The sequence below is a fragment of the Podarcis muralis genome, chromosome Z (assembly GCF_964188315.1).
Source record: "Podarcis muralis chromosome Z, rPodMur119.hap1.1, whole genome shotgun sequence".
NCBI classification, from domain to species: domain Eukaryota; kingdom Metazoa; phylum Chordata; class Lepidosauria; order Squamata; family Lacertidae; genus Podarcis; species Podarcis muralis.
This window is the reverse complement of record NC_135673.1, coordinates 30878697-30901164: the sequence shown is the minus strand read 5'-3', so window position 1 is coordinate 30901164 and position 22468 is coordinate 30878697. Positions and strand designations below refer to the sequence as shown.

The 22468-nt window shown below is 43.0% G+C and overlaps 1 protein-coding gene across 6 annotated transcripts in view; it reads right to left on the bottom strand.

The window, feature by feature from the left end:
* Positions 1-22468, bottom strand: part of ZNF185 (zinc finger protein 185 with LIM domain) — a 72789-nt gene that overhangs the window by 27795 nt on the left and 22526 nt on the right. For 4 of the 6 annotated variants that reach the window (XM_028715075.2, XM_077922602.1, XM_077922603.1 and 1 more), the window contains exons 2-13: positions 18186-18263; positions 17547-17682; positions 16279-16353; positions 15422-15484; positions 14396-14434; positions 13452-13520; positions 12123-12191; positions 10097-10177; positions 8480-8563; positions 6944-7027; positions 2092-2172; positions 166-249 (exon numbers count right to left, since the gene is read on the bottom strand). In XM_028715075.2, coding sequence (XP_028570908.2) covers positions 166-249; positions 2092-2172; positions 6944-7027; positions 8480-8563; positions 10097-10177; positions 12123-12191; positions 13452-13520; positions 14396-14434; positions 15422-15484; positions 16279-16353; positions 17547-17682; positions 18186-18210 — 890 coding nt within the window. In that variant the 5' untranslated portion in view covers positions 18211-18263. The remainder of the gene's footprint in view (positions 1-165; positions 250-2091; positions 2173-6943; positions 7028-8479; positions 8564-10096; positions 10178-12122; positions 12192-13451; positions 13521-14395; positions 14435-15421; positions 15485-16278; positions 16354-17546; positions 17683-18185; positions 18264-22468) is intronic. The other 2 variants (XM_077922601.1, XM_077922605.1) reach the window with 1 other exon arrangement.

The window sequence follows — 22468 nt, the reverse complement described above, 5'->3', positions numbered from 1 at the left end:
GGTCAGTTTGTTGCAATTTATGTAACCGAAACTGAGGCCTGGGCATCTATGCTGGAGAAAGAGACATCATTTCCACAAACTAGATTGGCCAAGAACTGTTCTTAAGTAGGATATCTGTTTGATTTCTGCCCAGTCTGAGTCAATGTAGAGAGGAGCTTCGTTTACCTGTTTTCCAAAGAACTGAATTGTTTGAACAAGGATTCAGAATAGGAACTGGAGGCTTGGTTTCCGCTGTTCGCTGAATCGAAGCTATGAAAAGAGAACAATGCAGCACAGGGCAAGTACGTTAAGGTTTTCTCCTTTTGAAACCCAGAGTTCCTCCACCCAGCTCTTCTCCCTCCAACACCACTTTCCTCTTGTAGATAAAATGGGTCTGATCCAGGTTTAGAGGAAGCCAGCCACTGAATATCAAGTTGCTATGGAGCAACAATAGACCAGGATCCCACTTTCATACCTTGTTTTTGAATAAGAATGGGGAAGAAAAATGCATTTATTTATTTTTTCCATTTTGGAGCTGATTTTTATTTTTATTTTTGGAGAGCAGCATCACAAAATATGGGGTGTGTGCAAATTTCAAAGGATCGTTCTAGCCCCCTCTGCACTATACATTTAAAATGTATACCACTTTAAACAGTCATGACTGTTTGGGAACTGCCTGGGAACTGTAGCTTTTAAGGGAACTGAGAATCATTAGGAAACTCCCTTAATTTAATGCATTATGTTACAGAAATGGCTAGCAAAAATAGGTATATTATGCAAAATTGTATTCTAAATTATGTGTGTTAGGAGGGAGCGGCATGAAAATGTTATGTGAAGACATAAAAAAGGCAAAGGATTAGAAAAATTAAAAACTGAGAAAAAGCACGATTGACAGATTATCTGGTTCTGCTTGTGAGCTTTGCGGAGGCATCTGAGTAGCAACTATGGGCAATGTGAAGTAGATGAACCTTTGGTTTGATCCAGCAGAGCTCTCATGATTTGGCATCATGTGCTATGTGTCCTATACCTTGCATGTCCCGGCCCTGATTTGGCTCAGTACCTGTCTTTCTAATATGGAAAGGGGGTGGTTACTGAACTACAGTAACCATTATCCTTGACCATGCTGGATGGGGCTGATGGGAGTTGTATTCCAGCAACATCTAGAGGGCCACATGTTAGCAACCCCTACTTTAATGGTATAAGCAGTTTAGTAAGACTTGTTTCATGCATTTCACAACAAACCCACATGTCAAGATCCCAGACTCCAGGCAGATGTTTCTTGAGTTACAGGTATTTGTGAGCGATGGGCCTCCTTCTCCCTGGTGGTTCTACAAGCGGCAATGAGGAAACTGACAGCAAATGGGTCATCCTCTGGGGCAATTGAGTTAAGGACACACTTGCTTATTTCTTAGGCTATTTTGGTTTTCACCACTTGCTATCCGTGTTAGAAACAGATATACAACCTAGGTGCCAAGTGGCTCCTGAAACCAAGGTTACAGTTGCCATATTGGAATGTCTAGTTGCCATTTTGGGGCAAGACAGCTCTAAATTCTTATTTTTCAAATGATGGACTGGTTGTGATTGATTATCAGTTAAACATTTGGTTAGTTCAGATGATAACCTTGAACTAGGTTAAGAACACTGACAACTTAAAGAAAAAAAAGTCACTTTATCCAGGGTAAATATATTGGCCTATTCCGACCTCTTTTTCTCAATGGTGACACAGACCATTCATAACGTAGGGATAGTCTTCACAACTGTGAGCAGGGCAGTGGGGTGGCATAAGTGAAGAACAGCGACAATCATTAAATATAACATTGTTCACTGCTCTTGCTCAGGCTGCACAGAATAAGCATTTGGGTTCCTAGAATTCATTCTGATTGTGAAGATAAAATATAACTGAATTCTACAGGATGTAGTTTTAGTGTGTGAAAACAGTCAAGATCCCAGGATCCCCAGGCATGCACCTCCAGGTAGTGGAGACGTCAGGTACCATCCTGGAATCTAGACACCTTCACTTGGTCGCAAGTGGCTGATAGCCAGGTGCAAAATGCACCTGCCGCCTGGCTAATTTTGAGCATTGCTTGCTATAGTAATGCAGATTACACTAACCTTGTGCTAGAAGAAGCATTCACCACCCTTGTCTCACTTCGTGGGGATCCTGAAGTGCTTATTCTTTCCCCATTGGTGCTGCTGGCAAAACAGAGAAGGCCTAGTGGTTAGTCCATGGCATTATTGTCTTCAGTACACCAGACCCTCCTTTTTTTTTTTTCCATGTAGATATTTATTGATTTTACAAGAAAAAGAACACGTGAAGAATCAAAGAAAAAACAAGACTGTATACAAAGTACAGTAAAAAGAAAAAAAGAAAAAAAGATAAAAAAGAATAAAAAAAAGAATATGCACAATAAAGAAAATTTTTCACCTATAATTTTACATTGTCATCTCTTTTTGTGGACTTCCTTCAGCTCGTCCGTAAATCTTCCATAGTCAAAATCTACATTACGCATTACCTAATCTGCATTGCCGTTGTACATTTCTCTTCATCCCTTTTCATTAGACAATAACTCTTAGTCTTTCACAGTGCTTCTCTGAATCCCCTTAACGTTATTTGCCCTTTACTAATATATTCCAGGTAATCTACATACTTTCCCCATTCCTTGATGAACTTTTGGTCTCTTAGGTGTCTAATCTTTCCCGTCAGCCTATCCAAGTCCGCGTAGTCTAATGACTTTGTCCTCCACTCCTCTATTGTTGGCATTTCCTGTTTTTTCCAATCTTTAGCTAAGGTTATCCTTGCTGCGTAGTATACAAATTTATGATCTTTCTTTTTTATTTCATTCCCTAATATCCCTAGCAGGAAGATTTCAGGTTTTTTTGTAAATGTATATTTTAGAACCTTCTTTAACTCCGTATATATTTTTTCCCAAAATTCTCTCACTTTCCCACACTCCCACCACATGTGGTAGAAGGAGCCCTCTCTCTCTTGGCATTTCCAGCATTTGCTGTCTACTTTGTACATTTTCGATAGTTTCGCAGGTGTTATATACCACCTGTAGAACATCTTCATGACATTCTCTTTCACCGTTATACACGCCGTAAAGTCCAGACCCTCTTTCCATAAGTTCTCCCAGTCCTCAAATTGTATATTGTGACCCACGTCTTTGGCCCATCGAATCATTACTGATTTAACTTCTTCATCTCCCAAGTTCCAATCCAGAAGTATCTTATACATTTTGGATATTATTTTCACCTCATTATTTATAATTTCTGTCTGATATTTTGAGCCTTTCTCTATATACCCTCTTTCTTTATTCTCTTTTCTAAACATCTCATTAATTTGGAAATATTGGAGCCAGTCGTATACATACTTCTTAACCTGCTCATATGGTTTTAATTTCCATTTCCCTTCTTCTTTCGTTAACAATTGGCCATATGTTGCCCAGTCTGATCTCATATTGATTTTCTTAACACTCAGTACCTCCAAGGGGGAGAGCCAGTGCGGGATTTTAGGCTCTAGTATGTTCTTATATCTTTCCCATATTTCAATGAGTGGCCCCTTGAAAATATGATTCTCAAACCCCTTGTGCACTTTCCTCTTACCGTGCCATAAATAGGCATGCCAGCCCCACCTATTATCAAAACCCTCCAAATCAAGTAGTTCTTTGTCCATTAATTTAACCCAATCCTTTATCCAGCAGAGGCATGATGCCTCGTAGTACAACCTAAGATCAGGTAGGGCAAAGCCTCCCCTTTCCTTTCTATCTGTCAATAATTTAAATTTTATCCGAGGTTTTTTGCCCTGCCATATAAATCTTGAGAGTACTGTTTGCCATTCTTTAAACGTTCGGTTACCCTTGATTATTGGGGTGGTCTGAAATAGGAATAGTGCCCTCGGTAGAATGTTCATTTTAATAGTATTAATCCTTCCCCAGAAGGATAGTCTTAGTCTTCTCCATATTTCTAAATCCTTTTTTATTCCTCTCCACATCGGCTCATAGTTATTTTTGAATAAGTCTATATTTTGGGGCGTAAGCCAGACCCCGAGGTATTTCGTTTTCTTAACTACTTCTATTTGTGATTGGTGTTGGATAATTTCTATTACGCTTTGGTCGACATTCTTAACCATCATCTTTGTTTTCCTCTTATTTAGTTTAAATCCTGCCATCTCTCCGAATTGATCTATCTCCTTTAGGATTTCTTCTATTGTGCTTATCGGGTCTTCCGTCATTATAACTAAGTCGTCCGCAAATGCTTTGGTCTTATAGGCATTTTGTCCAATTGTTACTCCTTTAATTTTCCCATTTTGCCTAATTGAATTTAAAAGGACTTCTAAAACCATTATAAATAGTAGCGGGGAGAGTGGACATCCCTGTCTTGTACCTTTCTGGATCTTAATTTCTTCTGTCACGGTGTTATTTATGATCAATTTGGCCCTTTGCTCTGTATATATTGCTTTTATACCGTTAAAGAAATCTTTGCCCACTTCCATATGTTCCAAGTTTTTCAACATGAAGTCCCATACCACGTTATCAAACGCTTTTTCTGCGTCCACGAACATCATTATTACCTGTTTATCTATCCTGGCAGACAAGAATTCTATCATATTGATTATATATCTTATATTATCTCTCATATGTCTGCCGGGGATAAAACCAGCCTGGTCTTTGTGGATAATTTCTGCCAGTAGGGACTTCAGTCTTCTCGCTAAAATTCCAGCAAAGATCTTATAATCCGTATTTAGCAGAGAAATTGGCCTGTAATTTTTAACCTGAGTTAGATCTGCATCTTGTTTCGGGATAAAGGTGATATAAGCCTCTTTCCAGGTCTCGGGGATTACTCCTTTTTTTAAGATGTTATTCATAATCTCCTTCAAAGGATTCAACAAAACAGATTTCAACTCTTTATAATAACTCGCTGTGAATCCATCAGGTCCCGGAGCCTTCCCTCTCTTTAGATCTTTAATTACCTCCTCTATCTCCTCTGTTTCTATTGGTTCATTTAATCGTTGTTGTTTGTCTGTTGGGATTTTCTGCACTGTTTTATCTTTCAGGAACCTCTCTATTCTCCTCTGATTATTTCTCTCCTTATTTTTATAAAGGCTTCTATAATAATTCAGGAACTCTTTCCTAATTCCTTTTGGATCAGTTACTTCTTCTCCCTCTATTATAATTCTATTTATTGTACTTTGTTCTTTTCTTTTCTTAATTTGCTTTTCTTTTCTTAATTAAGTACACCAGACCCTCCAAGTCTCCCTATTTTCCAGGGACGTCCCTAATTTAGAGAAGCCATCCCAGTTTCTGATTTGATCCTGGAATGTCCCACTTTTCCTTAGGATATCCCTATTTTCATTGGAGAAATGTTGGAGGGTATGGAGTTTTCCAACCCTTGAGCTGTCTGAAGGCAATCCTATATAGGGAAGTTTTTTTAAAAAATGTTTAAAGTTTCATTATGTTTTTATATATGTTGGAAGCTGCTCAGAGTGGCTGGGGAAACCCAGTATGGTGTGTGGGGTATAAATAGTAAAATTATCCTTATGGAATTGGACGTCCCTATTTTCATCGGAGAAGTGTTGGAGGGTATGGTAGATGCTCAAAGCAGCCAGTTCTATAGCAGCCAATTGCAGTTTGTCTTTGGAATGGTTCCTACCATTAATATCAGGGTGTAAATCAGGGATGTAATCAGCCCAAGGGCCGCATCCCTTCATGGGTAACCTTTTGGGGGCCACATGCCATTGGTAGGCAGGGGGCCAGATGCAGAAGTGGAAAGAAAAATGGATGTGACGCTTACCTTTCTACAGTACATTTCTGACATGTAAAAGGCAGAAATTACTAAACAACACACGCAGCATCTCTCCACCTTCCTTCCGTGAAGGTTAGGAGCCTTATCACAATTCAAGGATCCATGTCAGTCAGGTAAAAGTATTCAAGGAGGGCGTGGCCTCTGAGAGGAGGTGTGGCCTACCGAGAGTTCCATGGGCTAGATTGCAACACCTGGGGGTTTCATTTAGTTTTTATGGCTTGAGGTTCCCCACCCCTGGTTTAAATAATAAAATCCAGCTCAGCAGCAGGTATTTGCAAAAATCCAAAATCGGGCAACAGTGTACAATTCAAGCTGGACATTTTCCACATTTTGCTCTAACAAATGCAGGTCTTTTGTTTCTTTCTCTGTTTCGGAAGCTGCAACAAAGCCACTTGCTTCCTCACAAAACTATGCCATCATTTCCTAAACTATTTTTTTATTGTTTAAAATACAGGTCTAGCACTGCAGCACATAAACTCTATGAAAAGGAAAGGAAAAAAAGAAAGGCAGGGGAGTTATAGGCAGGCAGGCAGGGAAGAATTGGTGAAGGGTCAGGACAGCAGGTAAGGAAGGAAGGAAGGTGGCCACCAGATATAGATGTCCTGATTAGGGATGGGAGAGAAATTAAATTAAATTCTCATTTAAATGTAAACTTGCTTAATTCACATATGCCAAAATAGTACATGAACCAAAACATAGCCATCTTTCGAAACTCGCACTTCTCCATGCAGCTCTCCTGCTATGGAAATGTGTGCAACAATCCATATGCTAGGGTAAAGTGTCCATAAAAATGCATATATTAGTGCAAATAACATAAGCAACATATTATTTATGGAGAAATTGCTTTACAAAATTGTGTATATTGCATTCAAATATTTGTGCATTAGGAGAAGATCACACTAAAATGCTGATGAATTTTCATGGTGCCTTTCTGATGTGGAAAAGGGAACTGAAGATTAGAAAACTGAAACTGAAAGAAGCCGAGATTTACAGATTTGTTCATCCCCTAGTCATGGTGAGAGAGTATCAGAGTCTAGCCATAAGGCAATATGGGCCACTATCCAGAGATGCAGTTGGGGGACTGTTTTCTCCCACACCAATTGGTGGGCCTACAGAGACATCTAAAGTGAGAATCACTTTCATATTGACCAAAGGGTCTTACCTCTTCCCACGGCGGCTGAACCATCCTGAAGCAGGTACTGTTTGACTTCTGGAGCGTGGGCCTGTGTCATCCTCTAGATCAATCCTATCAGGAAGACAAAAAGCCCCAAGTATAAGTTGTGTTGTCCCTCTCTTTGCACACACTTCATTTTTAGGTTGTGAGGTGTGCCACGTATTTGACAGAGCTCTTATGTTCTCCTACCACCCACCCCAGTTTGGTGTGTTTGTTTTTGAAAAGCAATTTCATTGGGGACATTTAAAAAATGGAGCAAGGGAGCACAAAGGCACAATTCCACCCGGCCTTGGAGACTACTCAATTTATTATAGCATAAGTTTTTCTGGGCTGGCATCTGAGAAAGTGGACTCCACTCCAGAGAAGCTTGTGCCATATAATACATTGGATAGTCAATAAGGTGCTATAAGACTCTTTGTTGTCCATCCTCATCCAGACCATTGAACCAGTAGAGAGACAACAAGGGCCTTAATTCACCTCTTGGCCACGAAGGATGGTGGCTCTTGCGTTGGACTTCTAAAAACACACAAGTATTAAAACCCATCAGCAGGGTGAGTTGAGGTCACCATTACTTTCAAAAGATCAACTGCTCATGTGTTTTTATTCATTGTTTTGTGAGTAAAAGTGATAGGTGGCAATGCCACCACCACTTTCCTTACAAAAACACACCTCTGCCTGCTTCCTCATCCCATGCTGTTAGTACACAAACTTCAGTCACCCTTTCCTCTTCTTCTGCCCAACGCCCTCAAAGGAATCCTTGAAACCTTGTTTGTTGTTTTCCTCCCATAACTCCTGTGTAAATCTAAAGCATGGGTGGGGGAACCTATAGCCCTCCAGTTTGTTGTTGAATACCAACTCCTGCCAAGCCAAGCCAATGATCAGAGATGGTTGTAGTACAATGACTACAGCTGGAGAGCCATGAATGTCACTGTTAAAAATAGTGCTATGAAGAGTAAAAGGTAAAGGGACCCCTGACCATTAGGTCCAGTCGTGGACGACTCTGGGGTTGCGGCGCTCATCTCGCTTTATTGGCTGAGGGAGCCAGCATACAGCTTCCGGGTCATGTGGCTAGCATGACTAAGACGCTTCTGGCAAACCAGAGCAGTGCACGGAAATGCCGTTTACCTTCCCGCCGGAGCAGTAACTATTTATCTACTTGAACTTTGACATGCTTTCGAACTGCTAGGTTGGCAGGAGCTGGGACCGAGCAACGGGAGCTCACCCCCTCATGGGGATTCAAACCACCGACCTTCTGATCGGCAAGTCCTAGGCTCTGTGGTTTAACCCACAGTGCCACCTGCGTCCCACTATGACGAGTACAACCTGGCAAAATGTGTATGTATGTGTTTGGTAGGGGTGGAGAGACTGGTCTATCCAATCCATGCCAATTTCAAATGAGTTAATTTGAAAAATCCAGTCATAATTCTGCTGGCCTGTTTTAGGTTGTTACACCTTCAAATGTCGCTAAGAACTGTTCTTTTGTTTCTCTTGTTAATAAACCCCCTTCCCTCCGCTCAGACTCACCCATTGCTTTTCTTAGCAGCTGAAAGGACATAGGAGCGCTCCCTGCTGGCTGTTCTCCTAAGCACGCTGCTCGCAGCTTCAGTCCTGCGAGGGGAAGAGAGAAAGGAAGTAGGATAGAAACAGGACATGCCAGTTTCTACATCTGTGAAGTTTAATCACAGAATATACAGAACTGTATAGACTACTCTCATTAGGTTTGGCATCTTACACATTGCCAAAAGAGACGAAATACATCACCACAACAATAGGACTAAAGAAAGATGACACAGGCCTGTATGAAATTTGCATATACTGATTTATATGTAATAGATACATATTTGGAAATAATCACTATGGGCATGACTGACTAGGTGACTTGTATGCTTGCTCTCTCTGCTGCCTTGTTGGTGGGCAACTTCAAAGCCCCTTCTCTCCCTTCTTAGGGTCCCTTACCTCTAAATTAGACTTGGACTGGACAGTCTTTCAAGCAGAGCAGCCCTCAAAAGAGAGGACTGTCCTCTGTGGTCTCATATGGCCACCTTGTACTTTTTGCTTCAGACTGCAGATGAAGGCTCTCTTGACTGAAAGCTCCACACAAACCAACAAATCCTTGAGCACAGAAAACTTGCTGGTTTTCTGTGCAGATGGAACTTTTCATATGAAGTAGCATTTAATCATGTGAGCCCACAGCTGCAGTTGGAAGAAGTGCAGTCAGACACGCGAGAACGAGAAACTGGTCTAACAGAGCAATCCAATCTATATGAACTGTTGCTAGGTTGCTGGTTTATGTGACTGAGCTGAAAGATGTTGGGAATTAGTGCAATTATCTCCCTCTCTCCCGCCACCCCCTTGGAACGCCCCTTTCATGGGAGGGGGCTATGCCTACTTAAGCTACCCTGGCATTGCAGCACCTCAGCCTGGGTGGGAGATTTATGCCAACGTAGCCCTGGCTAACCTTGCCAACAAAGGTCCGTATAGTTAAAGCCATGGTTTTCCCAGTAGTGAGGTATGGAAGTGAGAGCTGGACCATAAAGAAGGCTGATCGCCGAAGAATTGATGCTTTTGAATTATGGTGCTGGAGGAGACTCTTGAGAGTCCCATGGACTGCAAGAAAATCAAACCTGTCCATTCTGAAGGAAATCAGCCCTGAGTGCTCACTGGAAGGACAGATCCTGAAGTTGAGGCTCCAATACTTTGGCCACCTCAGGAGAAGAGAAGACTCCCTGGAAAAGACCCTGATGTTGGGAAACATGGAGGGCACAAGGAGAAGGGGACGACAGAGGACGAGATGGTTGGATAGTGTTCCCGAAGCTACCAGCATGAGTTTGACCAAACTGTGGGAGGCAGTGGAGGAAAGGAGTGCCTGGCGTGCTCTGGTCCATGGGGTCACAAAGAGTCGGACACGACTAAACGACTAAACAACAACAAAGCCCTGGCTCAGCTGGGGCAGCCCCAAACCCGTTGGATCCAAAGCTCCCCATTCTGGTGAGTCTGGGATTTGGATTGCACTGTAAATCCCCCATGCACAGCTGTACAAGAGCTCATTGTTCATGGTGCTCTCTCTGCTCCAGGGACTAAACTCTGTTGCTTTCAAACATAACCCTCAATGTGCAGTCTGCTGCAGTTATGATGAGGTACCTCTTTTGTTGCTCATCTGGGGAAACGGAAGGCTCCACGTCACCTGGTTCGGATAGCTCTCGTTTGATGTTATAAGGAGCCCTGGATCATGTATAAGAAAGAAGAGGTGGATTGTTATTATTTTCAGCAAACAGCCACAGGAGGAAGCTTGCTCATCAGCCTCACCTCTCTACAACAGCTCCAACCACAGTGACAGGCAGCAAAGTACACTTTGGATTCTCTGAAGCCTGCCAATACCTCCCTCTTGTGGCTACATCAGGATGCACATGCCCCTCTGAACTTTGGGAATGGGAGGGAATGATCTGCACTGTGAGATCATAGGATGTGGGGAAAGCGTTTGAGATAACCAGCCTCATATAACTGACATGCTTAAGCTTAATTAATGCATGAAGGGCCGGCCCAAGACATGGTACCTTCCTCCCCACCAGGGAGGAAGGTCCTGATGTTCTACATCAGGAACAAGGGTGGAATAAAGACCTACATTGAGATCTCCTGTCCTGTGGATCCTGCCACCTGAGGCAGTTGCCTCACCTTGCTTCACGGGTGGGCCGGCCTTGCTGCCTGTGCAACTTTCATGACCGATGTGTGGAAAAGCACATGAACCAGACCTTTCCTTTGGAGAGTTTGTAAGGAAACCATTTGTAACTTACTTAACATGTGATCTTTTCCTATGCTGGGGAAAGAGGGGACTGTTTTGGAACTCACTTGGAAAGACATATTTTAAAGGTCTAAATAGCCTATATTTCCAACCTTTGCTTTACAGCATATTTTGTGATTTTAAATCTCTGCTGGGATTTTCTCAACAAAGAGTACTTTCTATACCTACTTTTTCTCCTGAACCAATAAAGTGAAAGAAGGAGCATAGAGCTTGCGGGAAAGGCAAGGAGGGTGATTGTGGTTAGTGAGAGCTGAAGAACAACCAGAGAGAGAAGAGAAAGGGAAAAAGGAGGGAGCAAAGCAACAAAACTGAACATTGGGAAGAAGATGAAAGATGGAGAGAGAGAGCGACTGAAACTAAAAGGCGCTTTGTGTCACAGAGTGTCTGACTGCTGTCCAATACTGACAGATAACTGCCATCATTGTTATGTAAAGTAACGGAAGTGGGGGGAATTTAGTTCATTTGTTGCCTTTGGCTTGGATTCTAGCTTCCATTCAGTGAATGGAGCATAGCTCCTGTTCCCAGAATTAGACCTCCCTGCCTCACCCTTCCATCTGCATCACCCTGCTCCTCCTGGAAATGTGATCCTGGGCTTAGGAGCTCCTTGAGAATGGCATGGAATATGGAGCAGAAGGGCTGCAGGTGTAGGAGGGAGCTGAAAAGGATATAACTCAGTTGCAGAGCATCTGCTTTGCACACAGGAGGTCCCAGGTTCAATTCCTGGCACCTTCAGGTAGGGCTGAAACCTGGAGAGCTGTTGCCAGTCAGTGTAGACAATACTGAGACAGAGGAACCAATGGTATGACTCTGTATGAGGCAATTTCCTATGTTACTATAAGAAATCTACCCTGACACGAAAAGAATAACAAAACAAAAAAGAATCCAAGTTTTTTTCTTCTTGTTGTTTTTATTTGTTAATTGTCAGGTTGTGCTGTTTTATTGTGGAAAGTGATAATGTTCAAGCAAATATGCAGTGTGTTATCTTGTGAACTGCTCTGAGATCTTGTGATGAAGGGTGGTATATGAATCTAAATAATAATAAATGAACATTGTTCTTTTAGCAAGGTTGGGCTGGGTGCATCCTTTTTATTCATGTTGCCGGATAAAGACCTTTCGGTTTTTATTTTGTGCTTATTCTATGTACCTAGTTTTAAACACTGGATAAATAGTTTGATCTTTTAAAATGTGGGGCAATTCACTTTGAGGCTTTTTTTTGTAAAAATAACACACACAAAATCCAGCATCAATCAGAATGGGTCTTCCTTGCCTGTAATTGAGTTCTGTTGAGCATTACATATGAGGCGCCTGCCCTGACCAAGATGGGGTTTCTTTAGAGGAGGGGAGCAAATCCCCTCTGGGTATACTCACAGTTTCTTGTACTCCTCAGTACTCATCTTGTGCCCTTGACTGAAGCGGGGCAGGCTGGCGCTCTTGGCACTGAAAGCAAAACACGCCCAGAGATAATCAGTGGTTTGAACAAACAGAAGTGATATGTCTGCAGGGTTATATCCTCATAATATAACGGTGAGTGTGCAGTGTCAAAGGTCTGAGGTTTTGTATCCACGGATGTCCCAGCCTCTTAGCCACCCCACTTTTCTAAATGTCCAGCTTTCTTTCTTTTAAGTAAGCTTCTAGATTTTTACTTGATACAGGACAAAGTGTGCAGCAAGACTATCCAATTACACTCTTGGACATAGTACAATTTAATAATTTTGGGATTATTCACACTTACCAGGGAGTAAGCCCCACTGAACATTCCTGCATTGCAGGGGGTTGGACTAGATCAGTAGTTCCCAAGCTTTTTTTGGCCATGCCCCACCTAATCATCTCTAAAATCCTGGAACCGCCCCCCCCCCACTTATTATTTTGTTGTATTTTCAATATTTTGTTGGAAGCCCCCCAGAGTGGCTGGGGAAACCCAGCCAGATGGGCAGGGTATAAATAACAAATTATTATTATTATTCAAAAAGTGAACTCCTATTCACGTGGTAAAGGTAAAGGGACCCCTGACCATTAGGTCCAGTCGTGGCCGACTCTGGGGTTGTGGCGCTCATCTTGCTTCATTTGCTGAGGGAGCTGGCATACAGCTTCTGGGTCATGTGGCCAGCATGACTAAACCGCTTTTGGCGAACCAGAGCAACGCTATTTACCTTCCCACCGGAGCGGTATCTATTTATCTACTTGCACTTTGATGTGCTTTCGAACTGCTAGGTTGGCAGGAGCAGGGACCGAGCAACGGGAGCTCACCCCATCGCGGGGATGCAAACCGCCAACCTTCTGATTGGCAAGTCCTAGGCTCTGTGGTTTAACCCACAGCGCCACCCGCGTCCCCAGATGTGGAGAAAGCCTAAAAGGCCATTAACTTGGTCTAAATCATTCTCAAATTGCCCCCCCTTAAAAATCAAATTGCCCCCCTGTTGGGGGGTGCCCCACGTTGGGAACCATGGGACTAGAAGGTCCATGGAATCCCTTCCAACTCTATGATTCTACCATTCTATCACAACTACTTCTGAGTAGGCACTGTTTTTTAGACAAATGTGAGCTACCTGTATTTATATTCTGATGGTTCTGAAATGATTGCCCATCCTTAACCCACCCACCCTTATTTCTGGCAAGGGGTTTGCTTGGATCGTATGGCTTTGACTTCATTGACAAAGCCATGTGTCTGTCCGAAGATCAGAGATTAATCAAACACACCTCTTTTGTGAGCCATTGGATGCTGTGTTCAAAGGAGTAGTCTTATCAATGGTCTTGGTGAAAACCCCTCTAAAAGAGAGACAGAGAGAGAAAAGATGTAAGTAACTTCCAAGATCACACAGCACATTACAAGCTTGCTGGATCTGGGAATGCTGTGGACTTTGTGTATCTTGATCTCCATAAGGACATAGTGTATCTTGATTTCAAAGTCCCCCATGATATTCTTGCAGAGAAGCTGGTAAAATGTGGGTTGGTCAAGGTTACTGTTAGGTGGATTTGTACCAGTTTGAAACTATACCAGACCCTGCTTAGCTTTGCAAATATGCTGGCAATTTTATTGCAGCACCGCTAGGAGGACACACTTAAGCAGGAATAACCAGCTGCACAAATATAAGATGGGAGACACTTGGCTTGCCAGTAGTACATGTGAAAAGGATTTAGGGGTCTTAGCAGACCACAAGCTTCATATGAATCAACAGTGTTATATGGCAGCAAAAAAAACAACAACAAAAAACAACAACAGCTAATGCTATTCTAGACTGCATCAACAAAAGTCTAGTGTCTTTATTAAGAGACATAATAGTACCATATTCTGCGTTGGTCAAGCAAACCTTAAGAGGAATGGTTGAAGGAGTTGAGTATATTTAGCCTGGATAAGAGGAGACTGAGAAGAGATGTGATAGCCATATTCAAATATCTCAAGGGCTGTCACATGGAAGATGGAGCAAGCTTGTTTTCTGCTGCTCTGAAGGGTAGGACCCATACCAATGGATTCAAGTTACAAGAAAGGAATTTCTGATTAAATATCAGGAAGAACTTTCTGACATTAAGAGCTGTTTGTGAGTGGAAGGTAACTTTTTTGGAAGGTGGTGGACTCTCCTTCATTCTATGATTCTATATCAAAAGCAAAATGCTTTCCTTCTTTCCGGTCCCATCTCTCTCACCTGATGAGGTACCCAGAAGGTGATGTGGCACTGGGAGATCTAGGTAGAGAAGAGAAATACATTATGGGCAAAAGGAGAAAAATATGCAGAGACAAACACTTAAGGTTTTATCCAAACTATTGGCATTGGCATTTCCATGGAGAAACACTGCGGTTGTGGGGAAACTACATTTGCCACAGTGGTCAACAAGTTGCTGGGGAAATGTGTGTTTTGTTTTTAAAAACCTTTGGACGAATCATGGGAAGAACTACATCCATCCTGTTATGTACTGAGTGGAATAGGATCCAAACTGCAGCAGTCTGATTGGTCCTAGAACAATAGAATCCAAAATGCAGCAGTCTGATTGGTCCTAGAACAATAGGATTCAGAATGCAGCAGTCTGATTGGTCCTAGAACAATGCAGCAGTATGATTGGTCCGCAGGAGCCACCCAATCCAGCTCCAGATAGAAGTCAATCCACAACCTGATTGGCCTACAGGAGAATTCCGGAATTAGCCAATCACGTGCAGCCCATTGTGTAAATAATGTATATAAAGCAGATACTTTGAGGGGACTTTCATTCCCTCCTCACCACTATGAGCTGAATAAAGAGCATGAAATCACTTTGCGACTCTGAGTATATTTCACATCCTGTGCCATTTATTTTTTACCTGAGAAAGGAAGGAACTACTGGTTTGGGGCTGGGGAGGATAGGGAAGGATGGTAGATATTGGCTGGTAGATATTGGCTGGGGAGAAGCTGCAAATTCTTCTCCAGCTCAGTTTTTAATCGAAGCCAGAGGAGAATCTCAGGGTTTTTAAAAGTTCCTCTCTCATTGTAAGGTGGGATTTACAACTGCTTGATGTTCATTTCCTAGCCTGGTTCAGGAGAACTTTGAAATCTAGTTTTTACAGAGAAGTACAGTAAACACATACACAAACTGAAATTCACAGACTACAACCTGCAATGCCAAACTTTATCTAAGGTAACCATACCCCTCTCCCCCATTAAGTGCCCTACTTTTTGCAGTAAAAGGGAGTCACTAACTTTTTGGAATAACTTTTTGGAGACTGTGGTTCTGCTTGGGAAGGTGGTTCAGCAAAGGCTAATCTGGAAGAACAGAAGAGAAATGTTACCAGATGACAAAAGACAACATCATGACAGGATAAAACATCACAAATTCATGATGGAATTTGAGTCCTATTGCATTTGGCTAAGGAAGAGCTTACTGTCACTTGACTTTTATGTAGACTGATGTTTGCCTAGTACCTTCGAAGGTAGCTGAGCAGTTGAGTCAACTGCCATGATAAGAAGTATATAAATTAAGGAAACTGTCTTATACCGTATTGAGTCAGATTCTTGACCCATCTAACCAAATACAGTGGTGCCTCGCAAGACGAAATTAATCCGTTCCGCGAGTCTCTTCGTCTTGCGGTTTTTTCGTCTTGCGAAGCACGGCTATTAGCGGCTTAGCGGCTATTGACGGCTTAGCGGCTATTAACGGCTTAGCGGCTATTAACGGCTTAGCGGCTTAGCGGATATTAACGGCTTAGCGGCTTTAAGAAAAAGGAAACAAACTCGCAAGAACTCGCAAGACGTTTCGTCTTGCAAAGCAAGCCCATAGGGAAATTCGTCTTGCGGAACAACTCAAAAAACGGAAAACCCTTTCGTCTAGCAAGTTTTTCGTCTTGAGAGGCATTCGTCTTGCGGGGCACCACTGTATTATATTCTCAGACTGGCAACAGCTTCCCAGAATATCATACAGAGGCATCCTCCCAGCACTGCTGCATCTCAAAATGTTCTAAGTCCAGAATGCATCTCAAACCCTACAAAGCCCACACAGAATTGCCAGTGGATAGATCCCAAAGGAAGCACGATGTGTGCAGGCAGTTCGTCAAAGGCACCTGCGAGTCGGTGACAAACTCTTCGGTGAGGCAGGAGATTTCCCAGTGGTGCCCCTGGTCCTCAATGGTGAATGCCTGTTGGACGGGAGAGGGGAGAAGAGAGGCAAAAGTGAGAAATCAGTGTGGTGGAAGCAGTCCTTGGTGAAAGAGGCTTTCATGCTCTTTCAGTTATTATTATCAATATTTAAATCAATATATCAATATTGATATCATTATATCAATATTTATTCATTATACACCCTTCGCCATAAAGTCTGGAGAACCAAAACACAACCATCATTTGAAATTTGCACTTATCCGAATGCTGAGATGCTATTCTCCAAGCAGGAGAATCATAATATACAAAAATTCACCATGTTACAGGAAGTCTTCTGCAAAATGTGTATATTGGTCAAAACTGCTTGTACAAAAATGTGCTTATCTGGAGAAATTTACACTAAAATGCTGAAGAATTTTCATGATTTTTTTTCTAATTAAAAAGATTATAAATTGTTGCAAAATTTGGAGAATGGAAAACTGAGAAAATGAGAGAACAGATTCTTCCAGCCCAAGACAACTGATAGATGGGCAGTTCTGCCCACCTGGCAAAACCGACTTACAAGGGTGAGGGGGTTCTACCTTGTCAGTATATTCCCCACAGAGAATGCACTGGCAAAGCAGCACCCTTCAGGACTGAACTCTGTGTTCACCAGCTGGTGAAGTGGGGATTCAATCCTTTTGGCTGCAGGGGTCTGCTTTGACAGTGTATTCCCTGCAGGGACACCAGCTGATAGACAGGCAGATGTGGTTTGGGAGAAATGGCCTTGCAGGACAACTTGTGTAACCTGGCTGGGCGATTGGCCCAGGGGCCGAAGGTTCCACCCTCTCCTGGGCTAGGACCAACATAAAACCTCAGACATACACTTGCATACATATGAGATAGATGACAAAGAATCTAAAATCCTAGTCGTTCCCTCTTTACAGGCTGCACCTTCAGAGGAAAGTGAATAAATGGATCTTTGGTGTTCTGGATCCTCAATTGCATGCCAATGTCTCTCAGTGCTCTGGCAGACACCAGCTGCTCATCAACTGCCCTTTTAAAAAAATACAAGGCTCTTCATATTCAACAGCACTGCACACAATGCAAAATCTGAAGTCTGATCCCTTGTGAACTTTTCTCTGAGAAGTTGGGTGATGATTGAGATATTATCTTTTGTCAGCATTGGAAAGAGGACTGGGAAGACGGAGCAGCAATCTTGCAGGCAAGGCAGGTGAATGCCTCTACTCACAATGGGCTGTGGTTCTGCTCCTCCTCAGGGTCCGATCTCTGCTGAATCCAGCTCTTATCCCCTTTCAGTGTTGTCCGCACTTTCATCTGGGTGATGATCCTCTTTCGATCCTCATCGCTAGGTAGAATGACGCCATCTAATGAATGCACAAAGTGTTAGCTAAGTCACTTGCATAATGCATACACTTGCCTTTCTTCCGATTGGAAATGCTCTGTTGCAGGGGACAAAAAATGCGGGGGGGGCAGTGAGAAATGTCCCTATTTTCATCTGAAGAATGTTGGAGGGTATGCAGCTTAAAAAAGAGACGCTGGTGGTGCTGTGGGTTAAACTATACCGATCAGAAGGTCGGTGGTTCGAATCCCCGCGATGGGGTGAGCTCCCGTTCTCAGTTTCCGTGCGCTGCTCTGGTTTGCCAGAAGCGGCTTCGTCATGCTGGCCACATGACCCGGAAGCTGTACGCCGGCTCCCTCAGCCAATAAAGCGAGATGAGAGCCGCAACTCCAGAGTCGGTCACAACTGGACCTAATGGTCAGGGGTCCCTTTACCTTTACTATGCAGCTTAAAAGTAGAGCCCTGCAGAATGAGCTGCAAACTTCTAAACCCTTGGGAATGAGTAAGAATTACTCAGCAGTTCATTACCTTTCACAACGCCGAGGGACAGCATGGTTTGTGTTTCCTCCTTCTTCAATATTCAGAGTTTTGTGCTAGCAGGTATAACTGGGAAGGGAAGAATGAAATCCAGGTTATTAATGAGACTGGACGAGTGGAAGTACTACAGGCATTGCTGAACTCTCTACAAAATGGACTCTATTTTTTATGATTCTTCCAACAGTTGCATTACTTACTGCAGGGGTGAGGAACATTTTTTTCAGCCAGAGAGCCACATTCCATCCTGGAAAACATTCCAGGGGCCACTTGCTGCTGGTGGACAGGGCCAGATGCATAAGGGGTTGAGGCAATGAATGCAAATGTTATCTTTGCATGTGAGCTCATGTGAGCTTTTTGTAAACAGACTTAAATTTTAAAACACGTGGGCACCTTTAGGCTTTTCATGTAGTCCGACATCCTGAGGGGTCCAACCCCCCTGCCCCCAATAAATGTTGTTTTGTAAATTCAAATGTTGTTTTGTAAATCCAACTGTTGTTTTGTAAATCCACCTTGGATTTACAGAAATATGGGCACAGAGAAAAAGAACTTGGAGCTCTTGTGTTTAAAGAAATTATTAGCCCTAGTGGTTAAAGAAACCTCAATGTTCAGTGGCCCCTTCCTGATTGTTGTTATCTTGCAGGTGGAGTCCAGTTGCATACCAGCAAGTTCTGGTTGCACAATGAATGTGGTTTTGGTCCTTATGTTCAGTAAACCTGCTTCAAAATAAGTAAACAGGCCATTTGGAAGCAACCAATGGCAATGTTTCACTGGATACCAGTTGTTGGAGAACAATGGCTGGAGAAGCAATTTCATTCCTGGCCTGCTTAAGGGGTTGGGTGATATACAGCTCTGTAACAGAGTACAGACTTTGCACGAATAATTTCTCAAGTTCAGTCCCTGGCATCACTAGTTAAAAGCCTCACATAGGTAGCAAAGACCCTAGAGAACTACAACCAATAGATATCACAGTAGTAGATAATACTGAGCTAGACAGATGAACAGATAGGCCCATTTGCTATCAGGCAGCTTCTTGTGTTACAGTCTTTTCAGAAGTACCTCTTTGGCCACTGTAGGGAAACAGGATGCTGAACTAGATGAATGTTTCTTCTTAAGCATTCTTATCTCAAGGTACAAGACAGGAAACATATAAATGTCAGGAAATGTACCATAAACTAAGGAAGTTGTTGCTTGGGTTCTACAGAAATCGATTACATTAACATTGCAGTACAGAAAGAAAGAAAAAAACAATGTATGAGAAATAAAAGAAGCAATAAAAATGCAATTAACAACAAATCCACGTTGTAGACCACCCTGAATGAACACATCCACTGGCAGTCAACATATGGAAACCCCTGTCTCAATTGATTGCAGTGGGTGGGTGTGTTCCTAAGGTTTATGAGCTGTCAGCATTATTCTACAATATCGAGTTCTACTGCTGGCTGTGCATGTCTCTTGTCTTGATAGATCAATAGTTGGTAGAGCTGCCTAGAAGAGTGTCTCTAAGGAGAGAGAATATCTTGGTGGGTTGCTGAGATCAGCATGCGTTCTCCCTGCAGCTGAGCTGCTTGTGTTCCAAAATGCAGAGTGGGGGAGTCCTCTGGGCTCCTGATTCAGCAGCTTGCGGGGGGGGGGGAGGATTTGGCAAGCGTGTTCCAGTATTCCACTCAAAAACCTTAATAGAAGCGGAGAGAGGAAGCAACGGCTTATAATGTGTGGTGTATGTGATATGACTTTAGCGATGAGCTAAAGCTTATCCTGATTGCAGAGAGAGAAATTAAGAATCACAAATAGGCGGTCAGGGAAGGAAGAGTGAGGAGAAGACAGCTGTAGGGAGCTGCTTTGGAAATGCTCAGCTTTCCTCATATAACAAGCAGGATGGGGAGTCTGTGATCTTCCATGTTTTGTTTGACCGCTAACTGTTTGCCAGCATTGGTGAGGAGGAGGGTGCCTACTCAAGGAGGAAGGGAGCCCTGAAGGCAAAACATATGTCCAGCACAACCCTTGACATTTTGAACTCAGCCATTCTAAGGGAATGTAGATTCAGTGACATCCTAGACACAGCTGTGGGAAGTAGGAGAAAAGAGGAGGAGGAGAGTTTTGATCATCATAATGTTGACCAGTTACAAGGTGGACGCACAAGACCTTGTTACTCTGGAGTGCTCTTGTTCAGGACGCAAGCCAGCCAGCCATACCCTTCCAAAGATACTCCATTCAGCTTCTAGCTCCAACCCTCTGCCCCCCCCAACAGTCATTCAGCATTCCATGCCTACTGAGCACACTGTTTTTGGCCCTAGGCTGTTTTCTCGCACTTTTGCAAACCTTGGCTGTCACCCAAACCTGTTGTTACCACCCTTTTTTATATACGTAAGGATCCGCCCTCAGAGAATGAGTTCACTGTTAGTCTATAAGACGGAAGGGACAGTGAGCCACTCCCGTTGCTTTAGGATGAAGTAAGCACTGCTAATTCCGCCCTCTGCCTAGCCACCGCTTGGCATCCTGGTCCTGTCATGCATATTTGTGCATTAGTTTGCTTCCTTATCACAATGCAATCCTAAACAGTAAATGTGTCAGCCCAGCTGTCAAGAACTGGTGTCGACAGCACTGAAAGCAGGAAATAAAACTTATTTCCCCAGTATCAGAAACTTGCCTTGATTCCAAGGTGTTTGTTTTAGCCAGGGCACCAGGTTTGGATCCCCACCCAGATCCCTCAAATATGCTAGTTTCCATAACAGCAAAGAACTGAAGTATCAGAGGTACTGAGACTACAGGCACACTCTCCAACATGTCACGGATGAGAAGAGAGAAATGCATGTTGACACCCCAGCAACCATCATACCAAGGATGATTGAATGCTACATTCATGCATTGGGGGTTCTTCCCCAAACTGCTGGAGAAGTTGGAGCGCTCTGTAGAGAATATTCTGTGAAATGTACTACAAAGCCCACTCACACAAAGCAAATTCTGTCACCAACCAGTGCCATTTTTCCAGAAAAATAGGTGCTGTAGCTCACCATGAACTTCCCTCATGTTCTCTTAGAATGGCAATGGCATCCACCTGAGATGTGCTGGAACTGAGTTCTGGTGAGTTCTGGCTGAAATAAAAGCCCTGCCACCAACAAATGGTGTGTCTATGCAAATATCAAGGACACGGGTGGTGCTGTGGTCTAAACCACAGAGCCTAGGGCTTGTCGATCAGAAGGTCAGCGATTTGAATCCCCGCGATGGTGTGAGCTCCCTGCTCCTGCCAACCTAGCAGCTTGAAAGCACGTCAGAGTGCAAGTAGATAAATAGGTACTGCTCTGGCGGGAAGGTAAATGGTGTTTCCGTGTGCTGCTCTGGTTCACCAGAAGCAGTTTAGTCATGCTGGCCACATGACCCAGAAGATGTCTGCGGACAAACGCCAGCTCCCTCAGCCAGTAAAGCGAGATGAGCACTACAACCCCAGAGTCGTCTGCGACTGGACTTAACGGTCAGTGGTCCCTTTACCTTTACCTATCCAAATATCTGGCTCATCTTGACTTTATAGAACCTCAGTAATGATGGAACCCATAGGGGGAGAAAACTTTTATTTTTACATATATTTTGTTATTTGTATGAGCTAATGCTTTATTATATATTTGGAACAGCTGTACTCTTGTCCCCCCCCCCCCCAGGCTGTGATGCTTTATGGTCTACATTTTTTTGATCCTTTGTTTTCTTTCTTTATACCTGCACATTTTTTTTTGTTAACAAATCAATAACATTTAATTTTTTTTAAAATGCAGTGACAAAGCAGGAAGGGGAGAGTGTCAGAGAGCTGTAAGGTTTGCAGGAAACATGGACCACTTATAAACACCATCTCCAACTCGAAAGATTCCATCAATGGTGTCTCCGAAAAATTTTACACATCACTTGGGAAGACAGGCAAACTAATATCGGTGTACTGGAAGAAGCAAAGATCACCAGTGTTGAAGCAATGATTCCTCAACATCAACTTTGTTGGACTGGTCATGTTGTGTGGATGCCTGATGATCGTCTTCCAAAGCAACTACTCTATTCCAAACTTAAAAATGGAAAGCGCAATGCTGGTGGTCAACAAAAGAGGTTTAAAGACAGTCTCAAGGCAAATCTTTAAAAATGTAGTATAAACACCGACACTGGGAAACACTGGCCTGCGAGCACTCCAGTTGGAGAACAGCCTTTACCAAAGGTGTCATGGGCTTTGAAGACACTTGAACTCAGGATGCAAGGGAGAAATGTGCTAAGAGGAAGGCACGCTTGGCAAATCCACACCG